The sequence below is a fragment of the Neophocaena asiaeorientalis genome, unplaced genomic scaffold, assembly GCF_003031525.2.
Source record: "Neophocaena asiaeorientalis asiaeorientalis breed wild unplaced genomic scaffold, Neophocaena_asiaeorientalis_V1.1 scaffold176, whole genome shotgun sequence".
Taxonomy (NCBI): Eukaryota; Metazoa; Chordata; class Mammalia; order Artiodactyla; family Phocoenidae; genus Neophocaena; species Neophocaena asiaeorientalis.
In genome coordinates, this window is record NW_020175788.1 from 1,637,259 (window position 1) to 1,650,567 (window position 13,309).

The window sequence follows — 13,309 nt, forward strand, 5'->3', positions numbered from 1 at the left end:
AGGCCAAAAAAGTGAGAGGCCCACATACCAAAAAAAAAAAAAAAAAAAAAGAAAATAGGCAATTTGTTTCCAGCTTTGCTTTGTATGATATTTAATCTTACACCAGCTGCTGTACCAATAATGCCCCTCCAGCCCAAAAAAAGATTCTAGTAGAAAGGTGAGAGATTGAGACAGGGTCAAATGAGGTTAAAATCAAGGCAGGAAATGGAACGGAAGGCTTCTAGAACAGCCCTAGGATTCTGCTTTCAGTAACTGGAGTGAGCATGTGTGCAGTTAAGAGACAGGGAAGCCACACCGAAGTGGAGTTACTGAGCTGATGAGTTGTGGCCCAGGCAGTGTTATTCACGTGTATGAACACAGCTGGAATCTTCATTAGTTACCTGTCAGACCGGGCCCAGTGCCAAGCCTTCCTGGAGACACGGAGGTGTGTGGAGGCCAGGCTGTGCCTGGAGACGGAAAACCAAAGACAGCGTGTGGCTGACAGGGTCTTGGTGCTCCGGCTGGGTGTCAGGCCTGAGCCTCTGAGGTAGGAGAGCCGAGTTCAGGACTTTGGTCCACCAGAGACCTCCTGGCCCCATGTAATCTCTATAGGCGAGAGCTCTCCCAGAGATCTCCGTCTCAACGCTAAGACCCAGCTCAACTCAATGACCAGCAAGCTCCAGTGCTGGACACCCCATGCCAAACAACTAGAAACACAGGAACACAACCCCACCCATTATCAGAGAGGCTGCCTAAAATCATAATAAGTTCACAGACACCTCAAAACACACCACCGGATACAGTCCTGCCCACCAAAAGACAAGATCCAGCCTCATCCACCAGTACACAGGAACCAGTCACCTCCATCAAGAAGCCTACACAACCCACTGGGGGCAGACACCAAAAACAACGGGAACTACTAACCTGTAGCCTGTGAAAAGGAGATCCCAAACACAGTAATTTAAGCAAAATGAGAAAACACAGAAATATGCAGCAGATGAAGGAGCAAAGTAAAAAACCACCAGATAAAACAAATGAAGAGGAAATAGGCAGTCTACCTGAATAAGAATTCAGAGTAATGATAGTAAAGATGATCCAAAATCTTTGAAATAGAATGGAGAAAATGCAAGAAATGTTTAACAAGGAACTAGAAGAACTGAAGAGCAAACAAACAATGATGAACAACTCAATAAAGGAAATTAAAGATTCTTTACAAGGAATCAATAGCAGAATAACTGAAGCAGAAGAACAGATAACTGACCAGGAAGATAAAATAGTGGAAATAACTACTGCAGAGCAGAATAAAGAAAAAAGAATGAAACGAATTGAGGACAGTCTCAGAGACCTCTGGGACAATATTAAACATACCAACATTTGAATTATAGGGGTCCCAGAAGAAGAAGAGAAAAAGAAAGGGACTGAGAAAATATATGAAGAGATTATAGTTGAAAACTTCCCTAATATGGGAAAGGAAATAATCAAATCCAGGAAGTGCAGAGTCGCACACAGGATAAGTCCAAGGAGAAACACGTAAAGACACATATTAATCAAACAATCAAAAATTAAATACAAAGAAAAAATATTAAAAGCAGCAAGGGAAAAGCAACAAATAACATACAAGGGAATCCCCATAAGGTTAACAGCTGATTTTTCAGCAGAAACTCTGCAGGCCAGAAGGGAGTGGCAGGACATATTTGAAGTGATAAGAGAGAAAAACCTACAACCAAGATTACTCTACCCAGCAAGAATCTCATTTACATTTGACAGAGAAATTAAAACCTTTACAGACAAGCAAAAGCTAAGAGAATTTAGCACCACCAAACCAGCTTTACAACAAATGCTAAAGAAACTTCTCTAGGCAGGAAACACAAGAGAAGGAAAATACCTACAAAAAAACCCCCCAAAACAATTAAGAAAATGGTAATAGGAACATACATATTGATAACCACCTTAAATGTAAATGGATTAAATGCTCCAACCAAAAGACATAGGCTGGCTGAATGGATACAAAAACAACACCAATATATATGCTGTCTACAAGAGACCCACTTCAGACCTAGGGACACATACAGACTGAAAGTGAGGGGAGAGAAAAAGATATTCCATGCAAATGGAAAACCTGTCAGACCGGGCCCAGTGCCAAGCCTTCCTGGAGACACGGAGGTGTGTGGAGGCCAGGCTGTGCCTGGAGACGGAAAACCAAAGACAGCGTGTGGCTGACAGGGTCTTGGTGCTCCGGCTGGGTGTCAGGCCTGAGCCTCTGAGGTAGGAGAGCCGAGTTCAGGACTTTGGTCCACCAGAGACCTCCTGGCCCCATGTAATCTCTATAGGCGAGAGCTCTCCCAGAGATCTCCGTCTCAACGCTAAGACCCAGCTCAACTCAATGACCAGCAAGCTCCAGTGCTGGACACCCCATGCCAAACAACTAGAAACACAGGAACACAACCCCACCCATTATCAGAGAGGCTGCCTAAAATCATAATAAGTTCACAGACACCTCAAAACACACCACCGGATACAGTCCTGCCCACCAAAAGACAAGATCCAGCCTCATCCACCAGTACACAGGAACCAGTCACCTCCATCAAGAAGCCTACACAACCCACTGGGGGCAGACACCAAAAACAACGGGAACTACTAACCTGTAGCCTGTGAAAAGGAGATCCCAAACACAGTAATTTAAGCAAAATGAGAAAACACAGAAATATGCAGCAGATGAAGGAGCAAAGTAAAAAACCACCAGATAAAACAAATGAAGAGGAAATAGGCAGTCTACCTGAATAAGAATTCAGAGTAATGATAGTAAAGATGATCCAAAATCTTTGAAATAGAATGGAGAAAATGCAAGAAATGTTTAACAAGGAACTAGAAGAACTGAAGAGCAAACAAACAATGATGAACAACTCAATAAAGGAAATTAAAGATTCTTTACAAGGAATCAATAGCAGAATAACTGAAGCAGAAGAACAGATAACTGACCAGGAAGATAAAATAGTGGAAATAACTACTGCAGAGCAGAATAAAGAAAAAAGAATGACACGAAGTGAGGACATTCTCAGAGACCTCTGGGACAATATTAATCAGACCAACATTTGAATTATAGGGGTCCCAGAAGAAGAAGAGAAAAAGAAAGGGACTGAGAAAATATATGAAGAGATTATAGTTGAAAACTTCCCTAATATGGGAAAGGAAATAATCAAATCCAGGAAGTGCAGAGTCGCACACAGGATAAGTCCAAGGAGAAACACGTAAAGACACATATTAATCAAACAATCAAAAATTAAATACAAAGAAAAAATATTAAAAGCAGCAAGGGAAAAGCAACAAATAACATACAAGGGAATCCCCATAAGGTTAACAGCTGATTTTTCAGCAGAAACTCTGCAGGCCAGAAGGGAGTGGCAGGACATATTTGAAGTGATAAGAGAGAAAAACCTACAACCAAGATTACTCTACCCAGCAAGAATCTCATTTACATTTGACAGAGAAATTAAAACCTTTACAGACAAGCAAAAGCTAAGAGAATTTAGCACCACCAAACCAGCTTTACAACAAATGCTAAAGAAACTTCTCTAGGCAGGAAACACAAGAGAAGGAAAATACCTACAAAAAAACCCCCCAAAACAATTAAGAAAATGGTAATAGGAACATACATATTGATAACCACCTTAAATGTAAATGGATTAAATGCTCCAACCAAAAGACATAGGCTGGCTGAATGGATACAAAAACAACACCAATATATATGCTGTCTACAAGAGACCCACTTCAGACCTAGGGACACATACAGACTGAAAGTGAGGGGAGAGAAAAAGATATTCCATGCAAATGGAAATCAAAAGAAAGCTGGAATAGCAATTCTCATATCAGACAAAACAGACTTTAAAATAAAGACTATTACAAGAGACAAAGAAGGACATTACATAATGATCAAGGGATCAACCAAAGAAGAAGATATAACAATTGTAAATATTTATGCACCCAACATAGGAGCACCTCAATACATAAGGCAAATTCTAATAGCCATAAAAGGGGAAATCAACAGTAGCACAATAATAGTAGGGGACTTTAACACCCCACCTTCACCAATGGACAGATCATCCAAAATGAAAATAAATAAGGAAACACAGGCTTTAAATGACACATTAAACAAGATGGACTTAACTAATATTTATAGGACATTCTAACCAAAAACAAGTGCTCATGGAACATTCTCAAGTGCTCATGGAACATTCTCCAGGATAGATCATATCTTGGGTCACAAATCAAGCCTTGGTAAACTTAAGAAAATTGAAATTGTATCAAGTATCTTTTCAAACCACAATGCTATGAGACTAGAAGATGAAAAATCTGAAAGAGAAATTACGGAAACACTCCCATTTACCAGTGGAACAAAAAGAATAAAATAAACCTACCTAAGGAATAAACCTACCTAAGGAGGCAAAAGACCTGTATGCAGAAGGCTATAAGACACTGGTGAAAGAAATTAAAGATGATAAAAACAGATGGAGAGATACACCATGTTCTTGGATTGGAAGAATCAACACTGTGAAAATGACTATACTACCCAAAACAATCTACAGATTCAATGCAATCCCTATCAAACTACACAAAAAAAAAAAAAAAAAAACCCAATCCAAAAATGGGCAGAAGATCTAAATAGACATTTCTCCAAAGAAGATATACAGATTGCCAACAAACACATGAAAGGATGTTCAACATCATTAATCATTAGAGAAATGCAAATCAAAACTACAGTGAGGTATCACCTCACACCGGTCAGAATGGCTATCATCAAAAAAATCTATAAACAATAACTGCTGGAGAGGATGTGGAGAAAAGGGAACCCTCTTGCACTGTTGGTGGGAATGTAAATTGATACAGCCACTATGGAGAACAGTATGTAGGTTCCTTAAAAAACTAGAAGTAGAACTACCATATAACCCAGCAATCCTACTACTGGGCGTATACCCTGAGAAAACCATAATTCAAAAAGAGTCATGTACCACAATGTTCATTGCAGCACTATTTACAATAGCCAGGATATGGAAGCATGCTAAGTGTCCATCAACAGATGAATGGATAAAGAAGATGTGGCATATATATACCATGGAATATTACTCAGCCATAAAAAGAAACGAAACTGAGTTATTTGTAGTGAGGTGGATGGACCTAGAGTCTGTCCTACAGAGTGAAGTAGGTCAGAAAGAGAAAAAGAAACACCGTATGCTAACACATATATATGGCATCTAAAAAAAAATGGTTCTGAAAAACCTAGGGGCAGGACAGGAATAAAGACAGAGACATAGAGAATGGACTTGAGGACACAGGGAGGGGCAAGGGTAAGCTGGGACAAAGTGAGAGAGTGGCATGGACATATACACACTACCAAATGTAAAATAGATAGCTAGCGGGAAGCAGCCACATAGCACAGGGAGATCAGGTCGGTGCTTTGTGACCACCTAGAGGGGTGGGATAGGGAAGGTGGGAGGGAGGTGCAAGAGGGAGGGGATATGGGGATATATGTATACATACAGCTGATTCAATTTGTTATACAGCAGAAACCAACACAACATTATAAAGCAATTATATTCAATAAAGATGTTAAAAAAAAAAAAGAGACAGGGAAGCCCAAAGGAAAAACAGAAGTGAGAACTGAGTAATCTTTGTTCCAGCAATGGGGAAGCAGGGCTTATCTTTGTGCCTCACACAGCCTAAATTATCCATTTTTGATAACTAGATAACTTAGTTAATTCTGGGTTTTAAATATATAAGAGATATAAATCAACAGGAAAATAAATCCCAACCTCTAAAAAAATATACCATAATTTCAGAAAAAGAAAACTTAGATAGTCTCTCCATTGTATTACCTGCAACACTATTTTCACATTATTATAGACAGTTGAGACAGAAGTCACAGAACTTGGTCAAATAAAACTAATGTTTTTACTAAATCACAGTTTGGCATAGGGATGTAACAGGTTGAATAGCAGACCCCCAAAGCTATCAGGTCCTCATCCTTGGAACCTACAAATGTCACCTTATTTGGAAAAAGGGTCTTTACAAATGGGATTAAGCTAAAGATTTTAAAATGAGATTATTCTGGATTATCTGGGTGGGCTCTAACTACAACCACAGGCATCCTTTAAGAGGGAAGCAGGGACTTCCCTGGTGGTACAGTGGTTAAGAATCTGCCTGCCAATGCAGGGGACACGGGTTCGATCCCTGGTCCAGGAAGATCCCACATGCTGTGGAGCAAATAAGCCCGTGAGCCACAACTACTGAGCCTGCGCTCTAGAGCCCGCGAGTCACAACTACTGAACCCCACGCGCCTAAAGCCCAAGCTTCACAACAAGAGAAGCCACTGCAGTGAGAAGACCACACACTGCAACGAAGAGTAGCCCCCGCTCGATACAACTAGAGAAAGCCCACGTGCAGCAACGAAGACCCAACACAACCAACCAACCAACCAACCAAATAAATAAATAAAAATAAAATTAAAAAATAAATTAAAAAAAAAAAGAGGGAAGCAGAGGGGGATGACACACAGAGGGGAAGGTGATGTGAAGATAGAGCAGAGATAAATCTGAAGGGATGCAACCCAAAGCCCAGGAATGCCTGCAGCCACCAGAAGCCGGAAGAGGTGAGGAACAGATTCTCCCCAGAGACTCTGGAGGGAGCACAGGCCTGCAGACACCTTGATTTTGGCTCAAGGATACTGACTTCAGAACTCTGGCCTCCAGAGACAGAATCAATTTCTGCTGTTTCAAGCCACCTAGTTTGTGGTAACTTGTTACAGCAGCCATAGAAAACTAACATAAGGGCGATCAATTTGGGGCCCAGTGGAACCAATATCAGCATTCATCTACACTTAGGAATAACAAATAATAAAGGAAAATAGAAACACATAAGGGTCCAAAACTATATGGCATGTGTTAAGATATACTGCAGTCTGTCTTCCTGGTCATATATCACAGCAATATTTTGAAAAGAAATTTTCTTTTCAAATGTATCATATATAGAACCCAATTAACCAATTTCTTCATGATATCTAATATAGATGTTACTACTGAAACACTTTGATCAAAGTTAAGACAGTTGGCAAGTCATCCTGAAGCAGTTAGGCACTGCTGACTCAGACTGCCCGTTTCCTTCAATTCTCCTAGACACTTATTTAGTCGTGCAAATAACCACTAGCCTGTAAACCAAAAAGAAAAAAAACTCCCACCAACAAAAAACTGAGTTAGGTTAAATAAGCACCATGTGGAATATTAAGTAAAACAGCAAATCACCCAGCTTAAAACTAAATTCCAGTAGATACTGAATATAAAGTGCCCTTCTGAATATCCTGTCTGATTTATCTTTTCACCTCCATAACCAAACTGAATGCAATGCACATCATAAGTACTGCACAGATATTTGGTGAAAGAATATATGAGAACTGCAAGAGAAGAGAACATGAAAAGTAGATATAAATACCTGACTACGTGCCATACCAGGGCTTGAAAAATTGCAGTTGAGGGCCAGATCCAGTCTGCTGCCTGTTTTTATAAATAAGATTTTATTGGAACACAGCCAAGCTCATTCACTTATGCATCATCTATGGCTGCATCCTCACTCTGAGAGCAGAGTTAAGTGATGACAAAGACACATGGCCAACAGAGTCTAAAATATTTACTATGTGGCTCTTTATAGAAAAGGCTGGTCAAGTCTTGCTCAGTACCACACCATCCAGAAGGGAAGGCAATTATTACTAAGTGTCTACTAATGCACTTACATTCTACTAGGTGCTAAGGAGATAGTTGAATAAGTTAGTCTCTGTTCTCAGAAAATCATAATAGAGCAGGTAAAACAAGAAGTGTGTACTCCAGTTAACAAACTTGATAGTGGGCTATGACAGAAAACTCAATAGTATTGCCATAGCACAGAAAGAACCTTTAAGTGGAGAAGCTTTCAGGGAGAAGCTAATGTTTACCATGTGAAGCATTTAATGAAAATGAGCTTTTCCTTAAAAGATATAATCAGCTCATCATAGGCAAAAAAGAAAAAACCCAGTTCCTAAGAAAATTAAACAAAACAAAACAATCATTAAACAAAAAGGAAAAAGAGATGAAAATAAAAACCAGAAAAAAAGAATTCACAGTTCTGCACCTTTTAAAATGTAGTAATCAACATTTCATCAAAATTTTCAGGTTCTAAGATACCTGTTCATATAGCTCACCTTGATTTGGAAGATGCCCCTCCTGAACTACATGCTCCTTTATTCAAATTAAATGTAACTGGAAGAAAAGAATTGGTATTCCATATATATGTCAGGAAAATTATAATAAAACATCAGATATAATAAAACAAAATTATAATTAAAATCATAATAAATATCACAATGCAGCTATGTAGAAATTCACGGACATTTTGAATACATGAGAGCTGGAATGCTCCTACCCAGAGGTCATAAACTCCTGTAAAATATACTGGACTGATGCTTACAGAGCTGGGAAAGACCATCATGTGATGTAGCAGACAGCCTTGGCCACTTCCCCACTCCACTGCCCCTCTCCCCTTGGTAACAGGAATCCAATTTTGTTTGGGTGTCCGTACCCCTCACGTATGGCTTGGGGGATGCTACGGTCTGAAGGTTTGTGTCCCTTCCCAAATCCAAATGCTGAAAACCTAATGCCCAAGGTGATGGGACTAGGGGGTGGGACCTATGGGAGGTGATTAGTAAGGCTCTTTGGTCTAAACCAATCAAAATAATTCCACTCCCTTTCCAAGTGACTATTTTTGAGGTGGACATGTGATACAGTCTGGTCAATGACATTCAAAAGGAAGTCTGCTGGTGGGAAGAAGGTCTTCTAGGAAAAGTTTCCTCGCTCACAGTGGACTCCAAAGGACAGAGATGCTCTCTGTCTTCTTCTGGACAATACTGGGTCTGCATATGATGGCTGGACTGCCGGCAGCCACCTTGGGTCCAGCTACTGATAGTGTGGCATCCGGAACCATCCTACCTCTGGGACTCTTGGTATGGCAAGGTATTTCCTTATTGTTTAGGCTCATTTTACTCAGTCTGGTTACTTGTTGCTGTAGGCATTCCATCCAATTCATTGTTATCGCCTTTTCATTTTACTGAGGAGAATAACCCAGACAGATAACACCTCTTGCTCCCAAACATGTTGCTAGTTTTTGGCAGAGCCAATACAAAAGCATCCATATTAAAAAAGGAAGAAAGAAAAGTAAAAATACCTTTTTCTTCATCATTTTCTCTGCTTAATTCCGTAAAAACAGGGACTTCCTTTAAAAAAAAAAGTTTGAAGGTTTGGTTCACAACTGCATTTACCATCAATATTCAATAGTCCTTAATTATGACTTGCTACCTAAAATGGTTAAGATACTAATTAAGAAATTATATGTATTGCAAATATTCTCCAATAAAGAATTATTCTACGGGGGGAAAAAAGTAGCTTTTCTATACCGAACTGCAGAAGTTTACCTACATTTTTATTTCTATTACAATTTAAGCAGGAAACAACAACATAAAGCAATAAACTCTAGGAATCTTAGCTAGAGGATTACTTTAAACAGCAAAACCTTTCTCTTTTGTAGTACGCTTTAGTGTAATGATCAAGGGTCTAAGACTAACTCGAAGAAGACTGTGTATAAAATCCTCCCCTGCCACCTATGAGCCTTGTCATCTCGGTCAATCTCATCATCTCCCTGAAGGCTCAATCATTACATCTTTAAAGTAGGGATAGCCTACATGTTTAGAGTTATGATAAAGGTTAATTAGGATAATATAAATAAAACACTTAGCATAGTGCCTGCCGTAGTGTTTGATAAATGTTAATTGTTGTTACTACTGATAAATAAGAAGGATGACCTTGAGATCCAGCTAAAATATTTTGTTAGGTAATGTCCATATAGGATTTCACAAAAGAACATGATCTTACTTTGAAAAAATTGATAAGTTTAAATGTAGAATGAGGAAGCACTGATCAATAGAATTTCCCCTGCTTTTTGGGTAAAGATACTGTTTACACCTGAAAAGTACAAGTAACTTGAAGGTTTTAGCAATATTAAGCTAAAATGTTACAGAGCAATAATGTTATTCCAAAAAGTAAACCTCTTTCCTCAGTACAAGATGTGAATCCTTTGTGATTTCCACGATAGGAAGTTATAATATTTTCTCTATTGAAAATGAAGATTTAAATTTTTAAAAAGCAAGAGAATAAAAAGCTTTCAGCCTTAAGGAGTTTAAATTTCACATTTACAGCAGTTTAAGCACTGTTCCTGTTTTAATTTAATGTAGAAAACTTCTAAAAGATTGTGTGACAATATGCATGTTAATGTAAGTAACGTAACACACATTCACTCTCTCACTTATCAAAGAGTTCAATCAACATGGTACAAAAGCTGATTCACAAAGTGATCCTCACTGATGTCTTACTTCTCATCGCCTGCTACTTCCTGCATCACTCTGTACTCAACAGCTTATACGTGTGCTCAACAACGATCAGAGCAGCTGTACTCATAATAGCTAAAAACTGGAAACGAGCCACATGCTTCTCAACAGGAGAATGGATACATAAACTGTATTATATTCGTAAAATGAAATACATCAATCAAAAAAAAGAGTGAAGCACTGATAGGAAAGGATGTAGACGAACTACACATACAGAACATTATGGTGAGCTAAGGAAGCCAGACACAGAGAGAACAAACTGGATGATTCCATTCCTACAAAGTTCAAGGGCAGACTAAACTAACCAACAACCAATAGTATATCAGAACAGTGCTTTCTTCTTAGAGGACAAGGAATATTAATTGGGAATGGGCATGAGGGAACCTTCTAGGATAGTAGAAATGTTCCATATCTTGATCTGAGTGGTGGCCACATGGACTACCTATCTATTGATCCATCCATCCATCCATCTAAAGACACACGCATATGTGAAAGTTCATCGAGCTGTAACCTTAAGATTAATGCACATCATCCACTTTACTTCATGTGTGCTACACCACAATAAAAAGTTTTAAAAAATACTAAATGGCTAGTAGTTTCACATACACACTAGGCTGTATTTTCCTGCTCACACACAACTTCTAGTATGTAAGCTCCTTGAGGGCAGGGATTTTTATCTTTTGTCCACTGGCTGTATCCCCAGTGCCTAGAAGAACGCCTGGCACACAGGAGGTGACCAATAAATGTCTGTTGGAATAAATGCCTTGATCTAGTTATTCTAACACCTGAACCAACTTTATCATGCTTTCCCTTCCCCATCTACCTGGATTTTACCCATTAATTCCTCAAGACTCCTCAGCCTAGGGGATGTAGCTACCTCCAAATATTCTCGGTCCTCCCCAGGCTGGAGCAAGTGCCAGGCCTCTGTGTTCTCACACACTGTGTTCATCCCCAGCACTGCATTAATTATAATCAGTTGAAACGCTCTGTTTATGTCTTTGCCACTAGCTACTGACTCTATTTTAGAGATGAGGAAACTGAGGTTTAGAAGATTCCATAATTACACAAACTTGTGAAGTCAGTAAGTCAGGAATGGACCCAGGTTTGTCACAACTCCACAGCCTGGACTTTTATACTTGGCTATGCCCTTTCTCCTACAAAACTCGTTCAAGGCTTAAACAAACAAGCGATTTTGCTTCTTCAGACCTTTGTCTATTGCCTCTCTTGATGATGCCCACCTGCTCTCTCCCCTCCAGACCTCTTCTCACTTGTTCTTGAATAAATTTGGCAGTTTTTTCTTCATCATCAAGGTCCTGCTTCTTCTTCTTCTCTAGTTCCAGCTGCCGGCGGATCGTCTCAGGGTCCCTATCTATATACTGAATATACCAGCCTTTTGGTGTTTCGTCCACTTTGCACAAGCCTTAAAAAAAGTAATGGATTTAAAAAAAAAAACAGTAACGGACACTATAATTTTGAGTATAATCAAAGCTGAAAGTACATAGAAATGTGGTCTCTCTCTGCAGTATTTACTCATTCATTCAAATACACTCATTCAAACACATTCAAATACACGAATTCATACAGCACGTGAATTTTCCATATTTACAGTTAGTGACATTTAGACTTTAATTGGAATATTTTATCTCTTTAAAGAGAAAAGAAATATTATTTTGATTTTTGACTAGGTTGAGGCAACACATTTAAACAAGGAAAACATTTAAAAAAGCATTATCTTGCTTAGCAATTATTGAACTGTCTCTAAGTACTTAACATCCACTGAGTACAGGATATTCTAACTTAACCAAGCAGAAATCTTCCCCAAAATGGAATAAAGAAACACACTCAATAACTAATACCCTGATACAAAATTTCTTTCTCTGTTCTTTTCCTGAACTTTCCATCCTATTAGAAATGGAAAAAGAGGCAGCAAATTTAAAAACTGCCTTAAGAAGGGGTAACAAAAGTTTCCAAAAGTGCAACGAATGTAGTGGGAAAAGTGGAAGAGGACGGGTACTGGTCCTTAACCTAACGAGTGGATGCTTCAGTGATGTACCTTTGCACTGTTGAAAGAATCACTCCAGACGCTCTTACACACCTGCAGCGCACAAAATCAATCCTGGAAGATTATGCTCCTCTCTGCCAGTTTCTAATTGCCCTACTCATCCTCTTTTTCATAAATTTACACAGAAAATATGATCATTCTCTCCCTCCCTGCAGTGCAGCCATATAACAACTGTTCACATCACGTCTTGTTCTTACCTTCTCTGCCCAGCCACTTAGTAAAATCTGTCAGCGTCTCCCACTGCGTGGCGTTCATGTGGATATGCTCTCGGTGGCTGATGTACTCATTGTAAACGATGTTGTTGTGAACCCTCTTGGTTCCTAAGAAGAAATTAGGACACTGCTGACCCTGAGCAGATTATGAGATTATAAAGTCATCACATGCACAAGACTTAAGATACTTACCAAAGCGTCTCCTGAGAAGTTCTAGGAAGTCATTTCGGAATTCCCTAATAAAGCAGGGAGGGAAAGCATTAAGGCGATTTCTACAAATACATAGCATCACCTTCCTGAAATTTAAGCCATCGTACAGTTTGCATGAGCACATGATATATAAAACATCTACGTTAATATCTGTTCCGAACTTTTAAAAACTGAACAAGGGAAAAATCCTGAAAGATTACAGCTTTCAAGAATTAAAGTTAAAAGTCAAGTTGGAGTTGGAACTTTTTGTCTTGGTAAAGGTGGCACAGCAAAAGTGACCACACATCTTTGGAGCGGATTCTTCATGGAGTCTCAGTGCTACTGAATGTGGCATAATTATCCCATTCTATTGATAATAAAACATGAAGTTGGCACTTAATGTGTCCCTCT

At 39.1% G+C, this 13,309-nt stretch overlaps 1 protein-coding gene across 1 annotated transcript in view; it reads right to left on the reverse strand.

Annotated features, from left to right (window-relative positions):
- Nucleotides 1–13,309, reverse strand: part of KIN (Kin17 DNA and RNA binding protein) — a 36,383-nt gene that overhangs the window by 17,244 nt on the left and 5,830 nt on the right. Inside the window, exons 3-7 of the mRNA XM_024732318.1 lie at nucleotides 12,902–12,945; nucleotides 12,695–12,817; nucleotides 11,674–11,855; nucleotides 9,220–9,268; nucleotides 8,201–8,258 (exon numbers count right to left, since the gene is read on the reverse strand). Of these exons, the coding sequence (XP_024588086.1) occupies nucleotides 8,201–8,258; nucleotides 9,220–9,268; nucleotides 11,674–11,855; nucleotides 12,695–12,817; nucleotides 12,902–12,945 (456 nt within the window). The remainder of the gene's footprint in view (nucleotides 1–8,200; nucleotides 8,259–9,219; nucleotides 9,269–11,673; nucleotides 11,856–12,694; nucleotides 12,818–12,901; nucleotides 12,946–13,309) is intronic.